This window comes from Grammomys surdaster, unplaced genomic scaffold (genome assembly GCF_004785775.1).
Source record: "Grammomys surdaster isolate TR1022 unplaced genomic scaffold, NIH_TR_1.0 125630, whole genome shotgun sequence".
Lineage (NCBI taxonomy): Eukaryota > Metazoa > Chordata > Mammalia > Rodentia > Muridae > Grammomys > Grammomys surdaster.
This window is the reverse complement of record NW_021620469.1, coordinates 777601-798456: the sequence shown is the minus strand read 5'-3', so window position 1 is coordinate 798456 and position 20856 is coordinate 777601. Positions and strand designations below refer to the sequence as shown.

At 42.2% G+C, this 20856-nt stretch overlaps 1 protein-coding gene and 2 pseudogenes across 3 annotated transcripts; 1 reads left to right on the top strand and 2 right to left on the bottom strand.

The window, feature by feature from the left end:
• Nucleotides 1–295: 295 nt before the first annotated feature.
• Nucleotides 296–11519, bottom strand: LOC114638821 (granzyme E-like). 3 transcript variants are annotated; one of them, XM_028787399.1, is made up of 6 exons: nt 11463–11519; nt 3151–3253; nt 1958–2108; nt 1370–1505; nt 873–1167; nt 296–546 (listed from the first exon to the last, which is right to left on the bottom strand). In XM_028787399.1, exons 2-6 carry the CDS (start codon nt 3203–3205, stop codon nt 542–544), a joined length of 642 nt encoding a protein of 213 aa, XP_028643232.1. In that variant the 5' UTR covers nt 3206–3253; nt 11463–11519; the 3' UTR covers nt 296–541. The 3 variants fall into 3 exon arrangements, with proteins under 3 accessions (XP_028643232.1, XP_028643231.1, XP_028643230.1); XM_028787398.1 differs by having other exon boundaries at nt 907–1167; XM_028787397.1 differs by lacking the exon at nt 11463–11519 and having other exon boundaries at nt 403–546; nt 907–1167; nt 1370–1518; nt 1959–2108; nt 3151–3205.
• Nucleotides 11520–15114: 3595 nt separating this feature from the next.
• On the bottom strand, nt 15115–17950 carry LOC114638844 (annotated as a pseudogene).
• A 1036-nt stretch (nt 17951–18986) lies between these two features.
• Nucleotides 18987–19910, top strand: LOC114638806 (annotated as a pseudogene).
• The last annotated feature ends 946 nt before the right edge of the window (nt 19911–20856 follow it).

The window sequence follows — 20856 nt, the reverse complement described above, 5'->3', positions numbered from 1 at the left end:
AGAGGGGCAGATTTCTGTGAGTTGAAGGCCAGGCAGGTTTACATAGCAAACTCCAAGCCAACCAGAGCTATACAGTGAGAGCCTATCTCAAAAATAAAAGCAAAGAAACAGCACCCTACCTCCCACCATGTATGGGTGATAAACATTTGGGTATTGTGTAGCCTAAAGTCTCAGTAAGAGGAGGGGCTGGGAAAGGAGGAGGAAGCAAAGCCCAGAACTGACAGGGGAGGTCTGCCTGGACCAGCAAGATCCACAAACAATGAAGTGGCTCAAACAGCAAAGAACTTCAGTTATATGCATTCCAGAGATTATTTATTATGAATTTTCAGCCTTTGCTGCTCACTCCATGTGGTTCTTGCCTGAGGTCAGGCAGGCTGGTCGGCACAGGCAGTTTAACACCTGTTAGAGGTGCTTCATGTTACTGCTTATCCATGGCAGGAAGTGTAAAACCCTAGTGAAGATTCCTGAAGAGATCCTCTTGGATTTTACATAGGACAAAACTCCATAAGCTTTGTTGTCACACACGAGGGGTCCTCCAGAATCACCCTGCAGTCAGAGAAAGGAAGAACTGAGCCTGGTTCCCTCTGGCTCTGTTCTCCCCCACCTCCTCCTGGCAATGCTAACTTTAGATCATGGCCAGGACAAGTTCCAACTTTTCTCAGTACCAGAGCTCCATGGAGGCCCAACTTTTCCTTCTAGCCCAGTCCTAGTCTTTCCCTGAAGTCCTCATGGATTCTCTGAGGTAATTTATCCTGTTTGAAATGACAGATTTTTCCCAGCTTACACCCTTACTTCGCCCACAGAGGAGACCCAAGCTGAGGCTTGAAGGTTTTGTCATTCTCACACCTTGCCCTCTCCCAAAACCCTCTCACTCTCGATTTTGTCTGTGAATTGCTTGATCCCCACCTTGGAAGGAGCCTCTATTTTGTTTGGGTCTCCAGCACAGATCTCCGTGGTCTTGATGTAATGACGGAATCGTCTTTTGCATTCCTCGTCCTCCTGGATGATCAGTTCAGCCTCTTCTAAGAGGGCAGATCCTTTAGTGGCATTGATGGATGTTTTCCCCCAGCCAGCTACACCACAAACATCCCCTGGATTCACCTGGTCACTGGGCTTAGGCAACTTGAGGGGCCTCACAGCTTTAGTTCTCTTGGCCTTACTCTCCAACTGATTGGGAAGAGTAATGAGAGACCAGCTCAGCTAGGAGCCTGCTAGCCTGAGACTCTTTTAAAGTTAGGATGGAAGAGAGGGAAGAAGCAGGATCAGAGCAGGAGGGAAGGGCTAGTCCTGCTCTAAGCAGAGCACAGGCACAAGATGGGAGGAGTGAGGAATGGGCAGAGGAGTGTGGGTGGGAGGGGACAGGTCTTACCTTTAATAGCATGATGTCATTGGAGTGGTCCAGAGGATTATAGTCTGGGTGGGGAATAGCTTTTTCCACAGGGATGATCTGCTGAGTCTCCTCCTGTGCATGGAGGTTGTGAGCCCCAAGTGTTACTATCATTGAGCTGTGGAGAGAGCAGAGTGGAGAGGAGAGATTTGGAGTCAGAGAGGATGCAGTGCAGGAGCTGTGAAAGGCAGGGCAGGTAGGTTAGGGCTTTAGCTGAGAGGACTTGAGGACTCAGGAGAGCCTCAGGGTCAAACCTACTGCTCTCTTCTTTTTAAGGACATGGGACTACTGGAGATTCCTTCTTGCATCTAGGCAATATGCCCTATTTTGCATTGACTTTTAATGTGAACTTTCAACCTCAACCACTGCTCTAGTTTGTCCAGTGCAGTTGGTCAACTCAAGTGTGCTGCTGGCTCTGACGTCTTACACTTTGATCTTAAATTTACCTCTCATCTGACTCCCATTGTCACAGTCTAGCCTTCTAGTGAGCTGTCAGGGGGAACATCCACAATAAAGGACAGAAGCTCCTGTGGGATTCTCAGAAGACGTGGGCAAGCTGCTTCTCCTCACCTTCCAATGCAGTGAGCAGCTGTCAGCACGAAGTAGTCTTGAACCAGGAAGCCTCCACAGGAACTTCTATTCCCATTAACTTTCAGAAATGTAACTAATGCCATGTAAGGGCGGGCGTGGGGCTTGACCTCATGGCCCCCGATGATCTCCTCTGGGAAAAAAAAACTAGAATATTGGATGTCTGAGAGCAACAGGTAAGGTCGTCAAGGTAGATCAAAGGATGGAATGATTGTGGATCAAATCTGCAGTTCCCCAGGCCTGTGGCAAACAGGATACGTTGCACATGGACTAATGTGCTAACTCTGAAGTCTCTGAGTCATGCTGTGGGACTTGTCCCTCAGCTGCTGCTTTACACATACATGGAGGGATAAGCTCTATCTTCATCACGTAAAGGCTGAGGGGATCCTGTGAATATCCACGTTAGTTTTTGACTGTTAGTGAGTCATCCTAAACTCTGTGAAATTGACTGGTGTCGTTTTCTCACATTTTACCCCCATGCCCTATAGAGGTGGATTTTCTAACATTATCTCTCTTTGGTACCTAACACATCTTGGGTTCTCAGTAAATGCTTTGTGTTCCATGCTTATAGTTAACTGGAGGTTTAGTGGGTCAGTGCTGGTAGGATTCAGAGCCACAGGGATATTGGGGTAGTGTGTTATTTCAGATAGAAATAGCTGGGGACCTGCAGAAGAAGTGGAAAAGCCAACTAAAACTAGACTGCAAAGCTAGTGGAGCATGCAGTGCAGGATCTTGTCAGCCTGGGCCTCTTTCTTCTGCAGGGCTGGGGGTGGACTTAATGAATGATGCTCATACTCTTGAGCTGGTGGACTCACTTCATTACAGGCTGGACATTAAAGCTGCCTTTCCCTCAGTTGTAATCAAGTTAATGATGTATACTTTGTATCTTTGCATTGTCTGCTACATCACTTTCTAAGGATGATCCAGTCTCCAGATGATTTAAAAAAAAAAAAGCTTAGAGAAGCTAGTGCTTACTAATTTTCTGTGAACATCTCCCTTCCTAAGATTTTGTTAAGAGTGAAGCCAGTGTCATATTTCTAAGTCTGGGTTTAGTATGGGACCTGAGGCTCAAAGGCCTCTGGTTTCAGTGTCAGGACAATGCCTGACTACTGCTGGGCAGAAAGTCAGCAGAGGTATCATGGGATGGCATCTCTGCCACAGGGGTGCTCACTCACCTGCTCCATCTCCTAGTGGCAAAAGAAAGGTCAGGAGAATCAGGACTGGTGGCATCCTCCCAGGAAGGCTGCTCAGTTGAAGGTGGGCAGAGTAGACACAGCCCTTGAAAGGAGAGGAAGGAGGTGTGGGCTCAGTGACCTCACAGGCATTTTAAACCTACGCACCTTTGCTCCTATTTGTTGACACATTACTTAAGGAATTTTTCTGGCTTGGGTAAAAATGACACTATCACCACATTGATATCCTATGAGCTAAGCTGGGATAAAGATCAAAAATGTAGAGGGTTGGAGGCTGTGGTTGAGGAAGCCTGAGGCCCCAGGAAGACCACAGTGACTGTATGGAGACACATGTGTCCTTTTCTATGGTTTATACCCTTACACTTTGCATCCTGGTAAGATGTGTTTGGACTTTTTTTCTTCTTTCCTTCTTTCTCCTCCTCCTCTTCTTCTTTTCTTCTTCTTTGCAAAATAATTCTGACAACCAATTTATTCTAACAACAATTATAGCATACTATGCATACATAGTATACATAAGTGTTATACAGCACTTAATTGGAGTTGATACAGAGCCATATTTGCCTGGACAGTATTGCAATACACCATCTCACTAACCTCTGGGATGACTGATCATACTGGAAAAATCTGTTTAAATATTCCTGTGTATTAATCAAAGCTCACTCTGACTTTCCTGAAACTGCTATAAGTCACAGTGAAATCTCAAAAGCAAGTATTTGCCCCATATCCACTAATCACATATTACTGTCATACATAGTTAACTGAAATAATGGAACACAAGTGACAGGTCTACTTCATCTGTTTACTAGGTATTATCATTAATCTCTGGGGCAAGAGCTTCAGGACTGAATTCAATAGTCAGTAAAATCAGATCAGCATTGTCTTCCCTGCTGATGACTCCAGTGGCATTTTGTACAACTCTGCCTAGTATTTCCTGTAGACAAACAAAATCATTAGATTTGGAATGATTATTTAATGAGCTAGATCCAGGAGTGAGAGAGGCAGAGATCCAGCTCTTAAGATGCCTGATCTTGAATGGAGGGAGCTGAGAACCTGTGCTTAGAGCACTAGATGATGAGGGCTTGTGAGATCATTCTGGGAGGTGAGACAGGCTGGCATTGCCCTGAGCAAATGGGTATATGCATGTGTGTGTGTGCATGTGTGCACGTCCAGAAAACCCTCAGAGGTATTCTGGTCCTGCTTTTCCCTCACTGCTTCATGGTTTTCAGATACTTTTAATTTTTAACATTTTATTTTGGGACAATGGGAGGCTATCTTGTCTTAGTTGTGAACTAAAGTCCTGATGTTAATTGGATCAGAATTAGTCATGTAGTCAACAGGTATGCAATCTTTTAGCTTTTCTTAGCCACTTTGATTTTTTTTCTTTTGTTCTTTTTTTCTTTTTTATTGGATATTTTGTTTATTTACATTTCAGATGTCATCCCCTTTCCCCATTTCCTGTCCCTAGAACCCCCCATCCCATCCTTCTTCCTTCTTTTTGCTTTTATACCATTTTAATTACATGCAAGTACTAAGGTCAGTACTAGGTTAAGGAACTAGAAATACAATAGATGCAAATAGTCAAGGGTCAAGCAAGACAATAAACACAAATAATCAAAGAACAAGCAAGGCAATAAACAAAATTCCGTGAACACTCCTGTGACCATTGTTTCTAAGAGCTTGTCAGGATGACCAAAATATCTGAGCCAACTTCCCTGTCCTAGCCAAAGTCATTTTCATGTCTGAAGCCTACTTCCTTGTTCTAGCCTAAAATGTAGATTCCTCTCTGAAATTACTTCTTTATTTTAGCCTAATATTTAGATTCCTACCTGAAAGTACTTCTTTTTTCTAGCCTAATGTCAGATTCCTGCCTGAAGCCCACTTCATTGTCCTTGGCCAATGTCATATTTCTGCCAAGCAGCCCATTTCCTTATCCTTAGCCCATGTCAGATTATTGCCAATCAGCCCACAAAGCTCTTTACTTCTCCCCCTTTTTTTATTTCATAAACAAGACTGAGCCTGTCTTACATCATTCTACCAAGAATGCCTTTCTTAACCATCATAGAATACGAATTATCAAAACCAATGCACTTCTGTCTTAGGTTGGTAAGGCTCTGTGCAGAATCTTACCCATCCTTGGTTTGCCAGACTGTTAATTTAATAACTCTGTCTGGGAGTCCATTTTTAGGTTCAAGCCGTGTACTCTGGCTGCCAACATGTTGATGTTGTTAAAGACAAGCTTTAACATGATGGGCAGGGATAAAAGTATTTCCAGGACAAAAAGGGCTAGCATGGTCAAGCTATATCTGCCATTCTTGAAGCTTGACCAAAATAGAAATACTTGCCTCAGGCCATGGATAATTTTGTCTACCATATCTACTGCATCAATACTCATCAGAGCAGCATTCTTGAAATTCACAACCTCACTATGCAAAGTGAAAACATCCAGAGAGGTGTTAGAATTATGCCAAATACACTGCAACTGTCTTTAAACTTTTTCCTAATTTATAATGACTACCATTGTAAATTTTAGAACTAACATGAATCCAATGGTATTAGGCATGAGACTTGAGATGGCTCTTTACTCTTAAACTCTGAACCTCCTTCCAATAATTTGAATAGGAAAAAGAACATCAATCCATTGTTCCAAATGCCTATCTAAATCCTCTTGTGTATTCAACACATTAGTAACATTTTTGGCTAAATGATTAACAAAAGTAGCTGTCTCAACTTCTTATGTCAAAGCAATTGCAGAAGCAATGGTGCTAGCAATTAGTGTAATTGAAACTGTTATACCAGCAATAGTCAAGCCCACTGCTCTCTTGCTTCTGCTTAAAGCCTGATTCACTTCTTCCAGTACTTGCAAGCCTTTTCAGAACACCAAGGTTCTGTGATACTCAAGGCAATGAAACAAAAGCTGGTTGATAGACCTCCATGACAGACATGCCAGATTTCAACACACTAACAGAATTAGAAGGTGTGCAATCAATGCAACTTACATTAAATACTGTAGAAGAAACAAAAGTAATTTTGACTTGAAAATTAAAAGAGCCTTAGCACATGTGCTAACACTTGTTTGAAATCCGGATCCTGCCCCAACTTTATCTCTTGCTAACATACCATCATAGAGAATTGCAGCTAACTTCCAAATATATCTCTGAAAATGTCCAGAACCAGTCTTCCAAATGAAGACTGTTATTTCCAATATTGGATTGATTTCTAGACCAGTCCAAGATTGAGTCCAAATACCTGATCACATTTAAGAAAAATACAAGAGTCATTATAACTTCTCTTTTTGATTCTCTGTTCCACAAGGTCTAAAAATTTGAGGCAAGGAATCTTGTCCTATCAGGGGTATAGATAAGCAATGGTGGGTCAGGAACATATGTCCGATACAGCTTCCCAGTCACCATTGTCAGGTCTGAGACACTTTAAAGGGATAACTTCTTTGGGATGTATATTACTTATACAAGCTACAATGAGTGTAAATATTTCCCCTGAAATGGACTGTGAATAATGACATATCTGCACACATAGATATATTACTTAAAATCCTTACAGAACAGAATAATTCTCATTGTATGGGTGACCACAGAGAGAGAATCTATTAAAACCATGAAGCAGGATCCATGTTTTTGATATCTAGTAAGTAAAGTGTACACATGTAAGTTATGACATTTGTTCTGGTATCAGTCAGTGGGATACAAGTAAGCCACTGACAGTGTTAGTGTGGGAGAGCTGGCCCTGTACTTCCTTTCTCAAGGGTTGTCATGGAAGCCATCTCCTTACACACTACTCCTTCACCACCTGAGGTAGGCATGTGAGCTGGCCCCAGCCAGCATAGGCTGCAGCACCAGGGAGAGAGAGCAGGCCCTAACCCTGGTCTGGGCAGCACAGTAGAGCTGACCACCATGTTAAAGGCATCAATGTGCAACTGAAAGGATGTGAAAACAGAACAGCTAACCCTGTCCCTTGGTGCCTGCATCATTGGGTGAACTAGCCAGGGAAGTACAGGAGAGCTAACCTTGGTAGTATACATACAGGACTGCTGGTAGGCTGATCATCTCAGCAATCTTCTAGAACCAAATGCAGGGCTTTGAGTTGGCCCACCCCAACATCTACCTAATCCATGAACTACTGGAGCATGTGAAGGGACTCAGTCTTATAAAATCATAGCCACAGGATCTCCATGACCCAGGGCAACAACACAATATCTGAGAGGAGCACTCATGAGGATCCAGTATAGACAGTGCAGCAGAAGACAGTGGCCTTGAAACAGGCCAATGACTCATTTCAATGAACATTTGCAAGTAAAGATATGTGGATAAAAGGGTAGACTGTGAGACACATTGTGACATACTACAGCTTTCATGACAAGATTTTTAAAATTCCATCACATTTTGTTTTCTTTTTCTTGGATGGAAGTTACACAGCAGAAGGTAGATAAGAAGGGATGAAAAGATGAGTGGGATTGAGGTGCATAGTCAATAAGGTTAAAAAAGTAATAAAAATAACAATTAGTTTAACATACTCTTTCATATCTCATGTCCATCACCTGTCTTCAATCTTCCACAGCCCCTTAGTTTTACCTTTCTCTTTCCTCACATTATTATCCATTATTATAATAAATATATTATACTATATTCTCATGTTTACTGGTTTATGTATATGCTATCTTATTAGTCATGTTCAATCTGTGGTTTTCTTCTCTCCAAAGTTTCAAGATATTACAAAAGGAAACCATAGAAAATTATTCAAGATGGAAAAATATTTCCTGTTCCTGCATAGGCAGAACCAACATTGTGAAAAAGTTAATACTGTTAAATTAACATACTGAATTAATGCAAAGCATATAAAAATTCTCATGTTATATTTCACAAAAATAGCAAAGAGTTAAAAAGAAAGGTATAAAATTGCCAAAAGTAAGCAACTTTTGCCACCCCCAACCCCTGTAATCATTAATGACACACTTTGCTGCCTAGCTCAGTTTATCTTGTAATGCTAGGCTGGGCACTGGAAGTGGATATTAGCTGTTAAGTAAAGAATAATCATGCCATAATCCACTGATCCAGAGAGGCTAAGTGAAAAAGAGTGCTCTGGAGGGAATCATAGATCTCCTCAGAAGGAGAAATAGAATAGATTTTTGCAGATGGACTGGGGTAGGTGAAGGTGTGATCAGAAACAACCAGGTAGAGAGGGCAGAAAAGGGAGAGTGTACTGGGAGACTACCGGAATTGAAGTATGGGGAGCAGGGCAATGTGGAAACCTAGTGCACTAGAAACACCCTGGCATCCATAATGGTTACTCTAGAAAAGTAATCTCCCAGGTAATGGGGGATATGGAGTCCAAATGAACAAATGAAGCATCTTCTGTAACCAGGCAAGACATCCAGTGGTGAGACTGGAACAGTAACCCAGCCACAAAACCTTTGATGGACAACTTGTCCTGGTTACAAAATGTGCTAGAGTAAAGATGGTACAGAAATTGTCCAGTGCTCAAACAATGACTGGTCTAACATGAGGCTCATACAGTGAGAGGATGCCAATGCCTGACACTGCCTGGATGGTCAAGAGCCAGAGCCGAGAATGCCCAGAGAACTAGGATAGAGCCAAACACAACTAGCCATAAAGAGAAGTCAATGGAGTGATTCCTGCTGATCTGCTATACACATAGTTGGATGCCTAGCCCAATTTTCATCAGAGAGGCTTCCCCCAGCAACTGATGGGAGCAGTTGCAGAAACTCACAGCCAAGCATTAGGTGGAGCTCAGGGAAAGCCCCTCTGAAAGGGGGCAGGATGGATTCTAGGACCCAAAGGAGTCAAGAACACCAGGAGAACACGGCCCAAAGAATCGTCAAAGCAGGGCTCATAGGGGCTCACAGAGACTGAAATGACAACCACGGAGCATAATCTGAGCTAGGTCCTCTGTGTATGTGTTACAGTTATGTAGCTTCATGTTCTTGTAGGCCTCCTAACAGTGGGAGTGGACATTTTTCTGACTCTTCCACCTGCTTGTGGATCCTTTTCCTTCTACTGGGCCACCTTGTTCAGTCCTGATATGAAGGTCTGTGCCTAGTTTTATTGTAACTTGTTAAGCTGTGTTCAGTTGATATCCTTGGCAAGCTTGCCTTTGTCTGAAAGGAAATAAGGGAAGAATGGATCTGGAAAAATGGGGTGGGCACTGTGAGACATGGAGAGAGGGAAACTGTGATCAGGGTGTAATGTATGGGAGGGAGAAGGAAGAAAAGTACAATTTAACAGTGCTGCTGTGTAAGGGACTTGAACAGGGTCACATGGGTCACCATGAGCTGTCTTATACTTCAGCTGGGTTGACAGGGTCTATGGTTTGAATGTCAAGCAAGCTAAAGCCTCGCTCTGCCCACTTCTTTTGATAAAGGCTACACATGATGTACATTGAGAAACACAGGGTTGGAGAGTCTACAACTTTCTCCCAGCTCTACACACTGCATTCTGAACTCAAGAAGACCATGCATGTGGCACTGTTGGAATAAAGTAAATTTAATCCCATTTTAAAACATTATTTTTTGTGCATTCCAGATATAGATCCATTTGTGCCACACTGAGCTGCCTAAAGAAACAAAGGATGAAGGTGAAGGAGTCTACTGTGTACCTGGCACAAAGCCAGAGACCTACAAGTGTTGATTGATGATGTCAAAGTATACTTCTAGCCTAGCATCCTTTGGATCCCTAATATTCACAAACTGACATATACCCATGTGGCCAGCAGGGGGAGGCCGAGGTTCTTGGCTGAGCCAGGGTTGCTGAGAGCCTGGAAGTCATTCATCAGTTTCTATCTCCATGAAAGACTTGGGTTGAAAAAGGGCTCAACCAGTCAAGCCTACTTGGAAGGAGTGAGCATCAGGTGACTTGCAGCCCAAGTCTGGCTAGAATATAAGGCAGGACCGACTCCATAGTGCTTGGAACTTATAGATAGAGGAGTAAAAGGCTAGCTTAAGTCAGGCCTCGGGGAGAAGGGGCTGTATTGGAAACTACTGGTAGCTAGATGAAATTGGATAGAAAATACAGGAAGGTGAGCAACGGGTATTGAAGTTGACTGAGTTCTGAGCTGAGCTGGGAAACAGGACCAGGTTGATCCTGGGGCTATCAGAAGGATGTCTCAGCCTTCTAGACTGCAGACTGTAAAGGGAATCTCTTGTGTAATGTTTGAAAGCGTCACTTGTCAATTAGGAAGCTTATGGGCTATGAACTTGGGCTGTAAAGAGGAGGTTGTAATTCAGGTATGTAGAGAATATTTCTTGGGTAGAGAGAGGCATGGAAAGGATTCACCCAGAAAAGCTGAGGAAGAGATGGATGAACCTGGGAGGAAGTAACAAGCCATATGGTAGGACCGAGACTAGAACAAGTGGATAAGTAAGTTATGATATAGTTGGGGAACATACCCAAGCTTTCTCCATAAGAATTTATTTATGCATAATTCAGTCGCAGAACCATTATTTTGGGGGAACATAGAGGCCAGGTAGAACAGCTCACAGCTACAGATGGCATCTAATGTGGCTTACAACAAAACGATTCTGGCATTAGGCCAAAAGTTCCAGACATGAGAGCCAGACTAGAAGTCAGGCAGTTGTGAGCTAGTTGAACAGGAAGCCTGACCTTTAAAGAAAAGAAAGCAGCAAAGCCAGCAGAGGGTACAAGAAGAGGCTTCACTCTGCAGTCTCTCTTGGACCTGAGCTTGAGGTGGCTCATACAGTAGCTGTGGCTTTTCCCAAGCCTGGCATGGATTCAGAGAAAGATTGTTAGTGTGATAAAGACTGGTGACCCAATTTGGGTCCACTCAGGAAAAGACTACAACTTCCCAGAGAAAGGGACCAACCCAAGGGAGAAGGAGCTTTGGGGAAACAGCAATTGGCAGCCCCATTAGATGGAGCTAAGGAGGCAGAGTTAGCCGCTATAGACACATGCTGGCCTGAGGTCCCTGCAGATTTTTCCAGAGCTGCAATGGGACTAAAAAGTCCCAAGCTCCTGAAGTGGTAAGGTGTTAAGTTTGAAAACAATAAAAGAGAAGATAAACTGGGTACAAAAGCTCATTGAAAAAATACTTTAAAAATAAGAAAGTAAAGTCTCTAAAGGAAGGAGAGAGTTAGAGTTTACAAAAGAAAAATAGATTCTGAGTTAAGAATAGAGAGATCCAAAGTAACACAATGCATCTGTATTCTTTATGATTTTGTTTCACTTATAAGCATCAAATAATTATTTTTAATAACAATTACAATTTTGTATATCATCTTTAAGAGAGATCAGAGTAAACAGACTTACATTAGGAGAAGACTGAAAGAAAGAATCCTAGATGGGAGATCATAGAACAAAGGTTAGAGGATTCTTTAAATCAGAATAAAGAACCTTCAGAAGAATCCAATCTGGAACCTAAAATAACAGCAAAAAAGGTAGTTCCAGATTTAAAAAAAAAACTCACAAAGGATTGAGGAGCTAGAATGGCAACTCCTAGAGATGCAGTATCTCGAGTTAAGAATCCAGATCCTACTTCATGATGTTATCTTAGAGCAGTGTCATACAATAGATTATGTGCTTCATTTTATAGAGTTTAGAGAATTAAGGTATGTACACATGTTGATACACCATACTATCGATACACATTCAGAATTCCAAAGGGCTTTTGCCTTGAACTCTGAGAAGGATGATTCTGAGATTATACATTTATGAGAGATGATAGCTATCTTAGAAATGCTTTTGCAGTTTGGAGCAGATGATGCTCAGGCATATGTACCCATTGGGACACAACAATACTTTAAACATCATGACATGAAACATGTTACAGATTTATATTACAATCCTACAGGTCAAGCAATTGTAGAGAGAGAACTAGTAGGACTTGAAAGGAAATGATCACAGAACAGAAGGGGAATATGAGATTTTCCAGAGATAGGTTGAACAGTGATTTATTGACTTTGAGTTTTAAAAAAAAAAATCAATGAGACAGATAACACAGCTGCTAAAATGCACTGGAATTTGGAAGGGACTGATGAGTTAGATCAATCCATATATATGATAGCCTTGGAATGGAGGGCAGGAAATATGTCGCATTAGGGAGATTTTGTCTTTATTTCAACAGGAGAGAAAAGGTTGTTGACTCATCCAAACTGAGGAAAATCAGATTTGACTAGGGAAGAACTCCTGAAGATCTTGACTACAAACAGGAAGAAAGAAGAAAAAGAGAAGAAAAAAACAACAAGAAATAAATAAGGCGATCCCTCTGCATGGGAGCAGCTCTGAGACTGGCTGAGACAGGAAAAGGTTCCCAGCCAGCTCTTCAGCTGTGTATAGCCAATAAATCACATTAGCTCCAGAGTCTTTAGGACTTATCATAGCATCCTTTCAAATGGCATAGATAAAAAATTAGATTGCAGTTTGTTTATACAATCCAAACTAACTTATGAGACAGGTACATATACTGTGCCTCCTCAAACAGAAATCAGACAATCTTCTTAAATGAGTTTTTCACACTGTACATTCCATACGTATGTCAATACAGAAATGAATAATATCTTTGAAAGTTTATATGGACCAGACACCAAGGAAGACAAGTAGCTCAAGTGATCCGACCTCAAACTTCCTTCATATCTGTTTCATCAAAACCTGCTTCCAGGACAGCTTCAAAGAAAGCTGCCAACCCCAACTGCTCCAGCTTTTCAGACTTTTCGAGTCAGGACTTCATGTAAACCTGAATTTTCACAGCATGCAGAGACTGTACAACAAATACGACAGCTAGTTCTACTAAGATTGACCAATATCCCATGTTTAGGGAGCCCCGAAAAGGAAAATGACACCCTAAATCAGCAATGAAGAAATTTTTAAGAGAGCAAAACCCCATTCTCAAGAGGTGGGTTGGATGAGTTTTGGTCTTTCAATGGGTGATGGATGTTGTTGTTGTTGTTGTTGTTGAAAGCAGCTTGGCTACAAATTTAATGGTCTTGATCAGGGAGGAGACAAAGTATAGGAGGTTAGAATCAGAGATTTATTTTTCTCTTTTTTTTTCTTTCCTGTATCCTCCTTTCTCTCCTATCTGTGTTAGGTGGAAAGGGAGAGAGAAGGGATGAAAAGAAAATGAGGATATAACAGGAATAAACAGTAGATTATTAAATCTACTCTGAAACTATAGAGCTACTACTAGCCAAAAATCTTACATTGCTATATGTCTTTGTATATTGATTGATACAAATTAAGCTTATATTTGGTTACATCATACTATATATCAACTCTTTTTAAGGTATTATACCTATATAATTCTTTAAAATTCAGTGTTAACTTCTAGTTCTTTTGAAAACTGCTATTAAAAACCATTTAGAATAATTAATAAATGTAAATTAGCAGTCAGACAAACTCATGGTCCTATTGGATAATAATTTAGTTAATTACCGAAATATGCTTTCTAGGTTGAACAAATAAATAGTAAATAGCTAGAAACAAACAATTCATATATACTAGATAGATAGATAGATAGATAGATAGATAGATAGACAGACAGACAGACAGACAGACAGACAGACAGACAGACAGATAGATAGATAAATGATCTTCAAAAACCTCAGAGATCTAAAGAATATGACATTTAAAGATGTTTTACCAACATCTTTAATAATCCTTTTGACAAAGAAGCAGGTCTGCTCCTGGGAGCACCCCCATTCTACTTCAAAGAAAACGATTAACATTGAAGAACCTCCTTATGGAGATTGCTTCAAAAGAGGCTAATTAGTCACTGTGCAAGAACCTATCCTTGTTTCAACTGCTGACAGTATCCTGTGCAAACTGGACAGACAAGATGCAGGGAAGTTGGCTGTTGAACCTTGCTTACCAAGACAGGGTAAGCAGTTCTTCACATTCATTGCTTCACAGAATAATCTGTCAGATACTCTGGGCCAGAAGGCTGAAGATGACACAGAGAAATTTGGGGAAACTATCCAGACAGTCAACTTTCTCTATCATTTCTAAAGTTTTGGAAACTTCTTGACTGCATTTCCTAATTACTCCAGTGATATTTATTCCTTCTCAGGTCTCTGATGGGATTAAACCCTAACTAGCTATAGTCTCAGAATTAAACTTAAGTTGTTTAGGATTTAATAAAATGTTGTTAAGACTAAGAAGATGTTTTAAGTTGGTAATTCAAGTTATGATAGAAATTGATTTAGGTACAGAACTTTGAACTTAGCAAAATAGGATAGATAATAGAATATTAGCTCCAAGGTTTCCAAATACATATGGACTGGACATTGTGAATATAAATCTTACCTTATAGTTCTTTTGTAAATGTTGTTATTGTATTAAGTTTATTATAGTTAGAGAAAGAACCTTTTAATGTACTGAAAGGGAGGAAGTATAGAGGGAGTTCCTAGGTGGGACACAGACTTTTGACTTAAGCATTTATTCATACATAAATCAGTCTCAGAGTTGTTATTTTGGGGAGCATAGAAGCCAGATAGGAAAGCTCAATGTAACAGCAGATAATTCAGGTGACAAGAGTCCCCTGCCATGACAGAGATGGGGAGGTCCAGGAAACAGGAAACTGAATGGGTGGCAGGACCCACAGCCTTCTGAACTCTCAGAATCAAATCATTCTTCACCAACGCCTTGTTTGACTCTCTGCCAAATGCCAAAGAAACAGCACTCTACCTCCCACCATGTATGGGTGGTAAACATGTGGGAATTGTGTAGCCTGAAGTTCCAGTAAGAAGAGGGGCTGAGGAAGGAGGAGGAAGCAAAGCCCAGAACTGACAGGAGAGGTCTGCCTAGACCAGCAAGGTGCACAGATGATGATGTGGCTCAAACAGCAAAGAGCTTCAGTTAGATGCACTCCAGAGGTTATTTATTATGAATTTTCAGCCGTTGCTGCCCACTGCACATCATTCTTGCCTGAGGACAGACAGGCTGGTCGGCACAGGTGTTTTAACACCTGTTAAAGCAACTTCATTTTTCTGTTTATCCACGTCAGGAAGCATACAACCTTAGTGAAGACTCCTGAAGAGATTGTCCTATTGTTTTGTGTAAGCTACAACTCCATAAGCTCTGTTGTCACACACAAGGGGTCCCCCAGAGTCACCCTGTAGGCCGAGAAAGGAAGAACTTAGCCTGGCTTCCTCTGACTGTTTTTCTCACCTCCTCCTGGCAAGGCTAACTGTTTAATCAGGACCAGGACAGGTTTTCCGACTTCCTTCAGTACCAGAGCTCCAGGGAGGCCCAACTTTTCCTTCTAGCTCAATCCAAAGCTTTCTCTGAAATCCTCGGGTATACTCTAAGGTAATTTGTACTGCTTTGAGATGACAGATGTTTCCCCATCTTCCTTTCTTGCTACACCCATGCAAAGGACTAAAAGCTGCACTTTGGAGTTTTTCCTTCTCTGAGGTAGTGTTGAAGGTTTGGCCATTTTCACATGCAGGCCAATACCAGATTCCTTTCTCCCTGCATTTTGTCTGTTAAATGTTTGAAACCCACCTTGAAAAAAGCCTGTATTTTCTTTGGGTTTCCAGCACAAATCTCCATAGTTTCAGAATAGTGACTGAAAGTTTTTTTGCATTCGTGGTCCTCCTGGATGATTAGTTGGGCCTCTCATAGGCAGGCAGATCCTTTAGTGGCACTGATGGATGTTTTCCCCTAGCCAACCACATGACACAGAACCCCCAGCCTCACATGAGCATGGTACATGGTACATGGTACATTAGCTAATTGGAAAAAGATAGGAGGGACCAGCTAAGCTAGGATTCTGCTAGTCTGGTATATTTTGAAAGTCAGGATGGAAAAGAGGGAAGAAGCAGGATCAGAGCAGGAGGGAGGGACTAGCCCTGCACCAAGCAGAGCACAGGCACCAGGATAGGTGTTGGGGGGTGAAGGGTAGGTGGAGCTATGTGGGTGGAAGGGTGTCAGGTCTCACCTTTAATAGCATGATGTCATTGGTGCGGTCCCTACAATTATAAGCCGTGTGGGGAATAACTTTTTCCACAGTAATGATCTGCCATGTCCTCTCTTGTACACTGATGTTGTGGGCTCCCAGCATGACTCTCATTGAGCTGTGAAGAAAGCAGAGTGGAGAGGAGAGATGTGGAGTCATAGAGGAAGCAATCCACAACCTGTGAAAGGCAGGGTGGGCAGGGTGGGCAGGGTGGTGCACTAGTTGGGGGACTTGAGGACATGGGAGGTCCTTACTCTCAGACATATTGCTCTCTGTTTCTCAAAAACATGAGACTCCTGAGGGCTCCCTCTTGCATCTAGGCAACATTCCCTCCTGTTCTGATCCTGTGTTGACTTTTAATGTAAACATTCAACCCTAACTCCTGTTTTAGTTTGGCCAGTGCAGTTGACCAACTCAAGTGTGCTGCTAGCTCTGAGTTCTCAAATGTTCCCACTTAGCAGACTTTAATTTTCACAGTTCTGCCTTCTAGTAGCCCCAGGGGAGCACCTACAGTAGAGGACGGAAGCTCCAATGGGGATCTCAGAAAATGTGAGCTAGCTGTTTCTCCTCACCTTCTCCTGCAGTGAGCAGCTGTCAGTACAAAATTATATCGAATAAGGAAACGTCCGCAAAAACTTATTCCCGTCAATATACCCATATGTAATAAGGGCCATGTAGGGGCAGGAGTGGGGCACAACCTCATGTCCCCCCCGCCCCCCCGATGATTTCCTCTGAAAGAAAAGGCAAGGATATTGGGGTTTCTGGGAGCCACAGATGAGGTCAGGAGGAAAGATGTAGGGAAAGTGTAATTAGAGGTGGAATCTGCAGTCCCCAAAAACTGTTTCAGAGAGAAATCCTTCCACATAGAATAATTTTTGATGACTCTTCGTCTCAGAGAGATGCTTATCTTCTAGCCCCTGCTTTACAAATACATGGAGGCATAAGTTATTTCGTCATGTCTTCATTATGTTATGGGCCATGGATATCCTGGGTTATCACCATTGCTCTTTCTTTGATAGCGAGGTGCCTCAACACCTATAATGTTGATTGGTGTCATTTCCTCACCTTTTGCCTCCAAGCCCCATCTATGGTGGTGGATTTTCTAACATTCTGCTCTTCTGTCGACAACACATTTTAGGTCCTCATAAATGCTTTTGGCTGCATGAATGAGAGGCTTGTAGTTCACTGGGGAGCTGGTAGATCAGTGCTGGTGGGATTCAGAGCCGGGGAGGATATTGGAGTCATGTGCTGTTCCAAATGGGAGTAGCTGGGGACCTGCAGAAGAAGTGACGAGGCCAACTAAAGCTCGACTGCAAAGCTAGTGGAGCATGCAGTGCAGGATCTTGTCAGCCTGGGCCTCTTTCTTCTGCAGGGCTGGGGATGAACTTAATAAAATTGTGCTCGTATTATTTAGCTGTGGGCCTTACTTCGTTGCAGGCTGGTCGTTAAGGCTGACTTTTCCTCAGCTGAAGTCAAGTTAATGATGTACATTTTTTGCATCTTTGCACTGTCTGCCACATTTCTCTCTAAGGATGATCCAGTTTCCAGGAGAAGAAAAAAAAAAGCTGTGAGAAGCTATTGGCTACTAAGTTTCTGAGATTACCTCCCTTCCTCAGACCTTGTTGAAAATCTAGCCAGTGTTGGATTTCCAAGTCTAGGTTTGGAGCAGGACCTGAGGTTCAGAAAGCTCCTGGATTCAGTTCCAGGACAATGTCTGACTACTGCTGGGCAGAAAGACACCAAACAGAGGTATCACGGGATGGCATCTCTGCCACAGGCATGGTCACTCTTCAGCTCCAGCTCCTAGTGGCAGAAGAAAGGTCAGGAGAATCAGGATTGGTGGCATCCTCCCAGGAAGCTGCTCAGGTGGAGGAGGACAGAGGAGACACAGCCCTTGGAAAGGAAGGAAGGAGCTGTGGGCTCAGGGGCCTCACAGGCATTTTAAACCTATGCAACTCTGCTTCTGAGTGACCTCATATCACTTAAGGAATTTTTTCTGGTTTGGATAAAAATGACACTGTCACCACACTGACCTCCTGAGGTGAGCTAAACTGGAGTGGATATCAAGAAAGTAGAGGATGTGGAGGCTGTGGTTGAAGGGGTCTGAGACCGCAGGAATTCCACAGTAGCTTCCCTGAAACACAAGTGTGTCCTTTTCTAATACATGCACCCTTTTAAATCCTGGTAAGAGCTTTTTTTGGTTTCTTTGGTTTTTTCTTCCTTCATTCATTCCTTTTCTATTCTTTTCCTTTTTCTTCCTCTTTCTTTCTTTCTTTCTTTCTTTCTTTTCTTCTTTCTTTCTTCCTTTCTTTCCTCTTTCCTTCTTATACTTACAACCAATATATCCTAACAACAATTATAACATACTACATATACACTCACATAGTTATACAATATTTAATGAGAGTTGAAACTGTGGTATATTTATCTGAATAGTATTGCAATATATCATCTCACTAATATTTGGGATGATGGATCATACTGTGGAATAATCTGAATAGACTGATGAATTAAGCTTAACTCACTCTTACTCTCCTGAAACTGCAAAGAAGTCACAGAGACATCTCAAAAGCAAGTGTTACTGTCATACATAGTTAATCGCAATAATGGGTTACAAATAACGGGCATAGTTTACCTCTTTACTAGCTAGGTATTATCACTTATCTCTGTGGCAAGAGCTTCAGGATTGAATTTAATGGTTATTAAGATTAGATCAGCACTGGCTTCCTGGCTGATGACTCCAATGGTATATTCTACAATTTTGCCTAGGGTTTTCTATAGACAAGCAAGGACTGTTATTAGATCTTGAACGATTATTTAATGGGTTACATCCCTGAGTGAGAAAGACAGGATGCAACCTTTGAAAAGGCTGGTCTTGTCTAATGACCTTATCATTGGTTCCTGCCAGGAGCACCACACTGGATAGGTTATCTAATTACTGTTCCCAGTGTAAGAAAGATGGGGCTGACCTTACCAAGAGGTGTGTGGAATAAGATTAGAGAACATACTCCAGCCCTTGCCATCAGGGAAAATACCAATGTTTTGGCCGGTTATGGCAACATCTGCCAGCATAATGGCACTGTACTCACTTTGGAGCCTGAAATTCTCCCTGGTGGGGACCATGACTTGAAACACTATCGGTGTGTAACAGAAAAGGTGCTGGCAGCTGTCTTCAAGGCCCTAAATGACCATTTTGTCTATCTGGAGGACATATTGCTGAAGCCCAACATGGTCACACCAGGTCATGCTTACACCCCAAGATTTTCCAGTGAGGAGAATGTCATGGCAACTGTCACAATACTTAGTCACAAAGTGTCAGGAGCCATGATGGGACAAGCTAATAACTAACAATTGACCATCCTGAAATGGCTTACCTTGTATTTTTATATACTCTGCCACAAGTACATCCTTAACAGCAAGGCTGTAAGGGATTCATTTTAGGAAAGATTCCTACTATTAATATCCTTTTCCTATTATGGCTCCTGACAACAAAGTGCCCCTTGCTGTCCCTGGGGTCACTTTTCTGTCTAGAAGTCAGAGTCAGAAAGAGGTGTCGATAAACCTCAATGCTATCAACAAATGCTCCCTGCTAAAGCCATGGCTTGACTTTCTCCTATCGCTGAGTCCTGTAGGCTTCTGCTCCAAAGGCCTGTGGCAGGAAGAAGGAGAATCTGAAGGCTATCCAGGAGGAGTACATCAAGTGTGCCCTGGCCAACAGCCTAGCTTGTCAAGTAAAGTATACTCCAAGTGGTAAGTCTGGATCTGAAGCCAGTGAATCTCTCTTCTTCTGTAACCATGCCTACTAACCAGAGGTGATCTAAGGCTGCTCCACCCATTCTCCAGGCCCCTGCCTATCCACTTGCTATTAAAGAGGGGCCTTCAGGATCTTTCCCATCAGTCTTTCCAATCAAGTGACTGGTGTGTGATGATTTTGTGAATGCTAAATTTGTCATCCCTTTGAGCTCATTGCCAATAAACAACTGGGATGGGGGGAGTAAAGACTCACCTTGACTGGGGTCAGCTGAGAGCCTGTGCTTAGAGCACTAGATAATGAGAGATCTGTGAGTTCCTCTGGGAGGTGAGGTGTGTGTGTGTGTGTGTGTGTGTGTGTGTGTGTGTGTGTGTGTGTATGCGAGCATACCACAAAACTACTCAGGTCCTGATATCCCATCACTACTTCACTACTTCATGGATCTCAGATACTTTTGAATTTTCTCATGTCATGTTTTGGGACCAAGGGAGGCTATCTTGTCTTAGTTGTGAACTAAGATCCTTAGTTAAACTAAAGTCTTTAGTCTTTATGCAATTAAAGATAAATTTAGTTGCATCAAAATTAATCATCTAGACCATGGATATGCAACCTTTTGGCTTTTCTGGGGCACATTGAAGGGATAATTGTTTTGGGCTATATATTACTTACATAAGCTATAATGAACTTTGATAATTTCCTGTGAAAGTGATTGTGTCTCAATGTCATTGTATATGCACACACAGATAAGCCCCCCCAAAAAAGCCCTTTACACCGTATATTAATCTTAATATGGGCACTCATTTGGTGAGAATTTTGGTTTTAATTTAATTTTTTTTTACTTATTCATTTTATATTCCACTCACTGCCTCTCTCCCTGTCACCCCCCCCACAACCCTTCTCCCATCTTCCCTCCCCTTCTTCTCAGAGAAAGTGAGGCCCCAGGCTATCTCCCATCCCCCACTTTGGCACTTCAAGTTGGAGAGAATCTTTTAAAACCAGGA

Coding starts and splice junctions, on each gene's coding strand:
- LOC114638821 (XM_028787397.1), bottom strand. CDS start 3,205: ATGCCACCAGTCCTGATTCTCCTGACCTTTCTTTTGCCACTAGGAGAT. Junction 2,109..3,150: donor GCCACTAGGAGATGGAGCAG/GTGAGTGAGCAC, acceptor TTTTTTTCCCAG/AGGAGATCATCGGGGGCCAT. Junction 1,519..1,958: donor AGCTGCTCACTGCATTGGAA/GGTGAGGAGAAG, acceptor CCTCTCCACTCT/GCTCTCTCCACAGCTCAATG.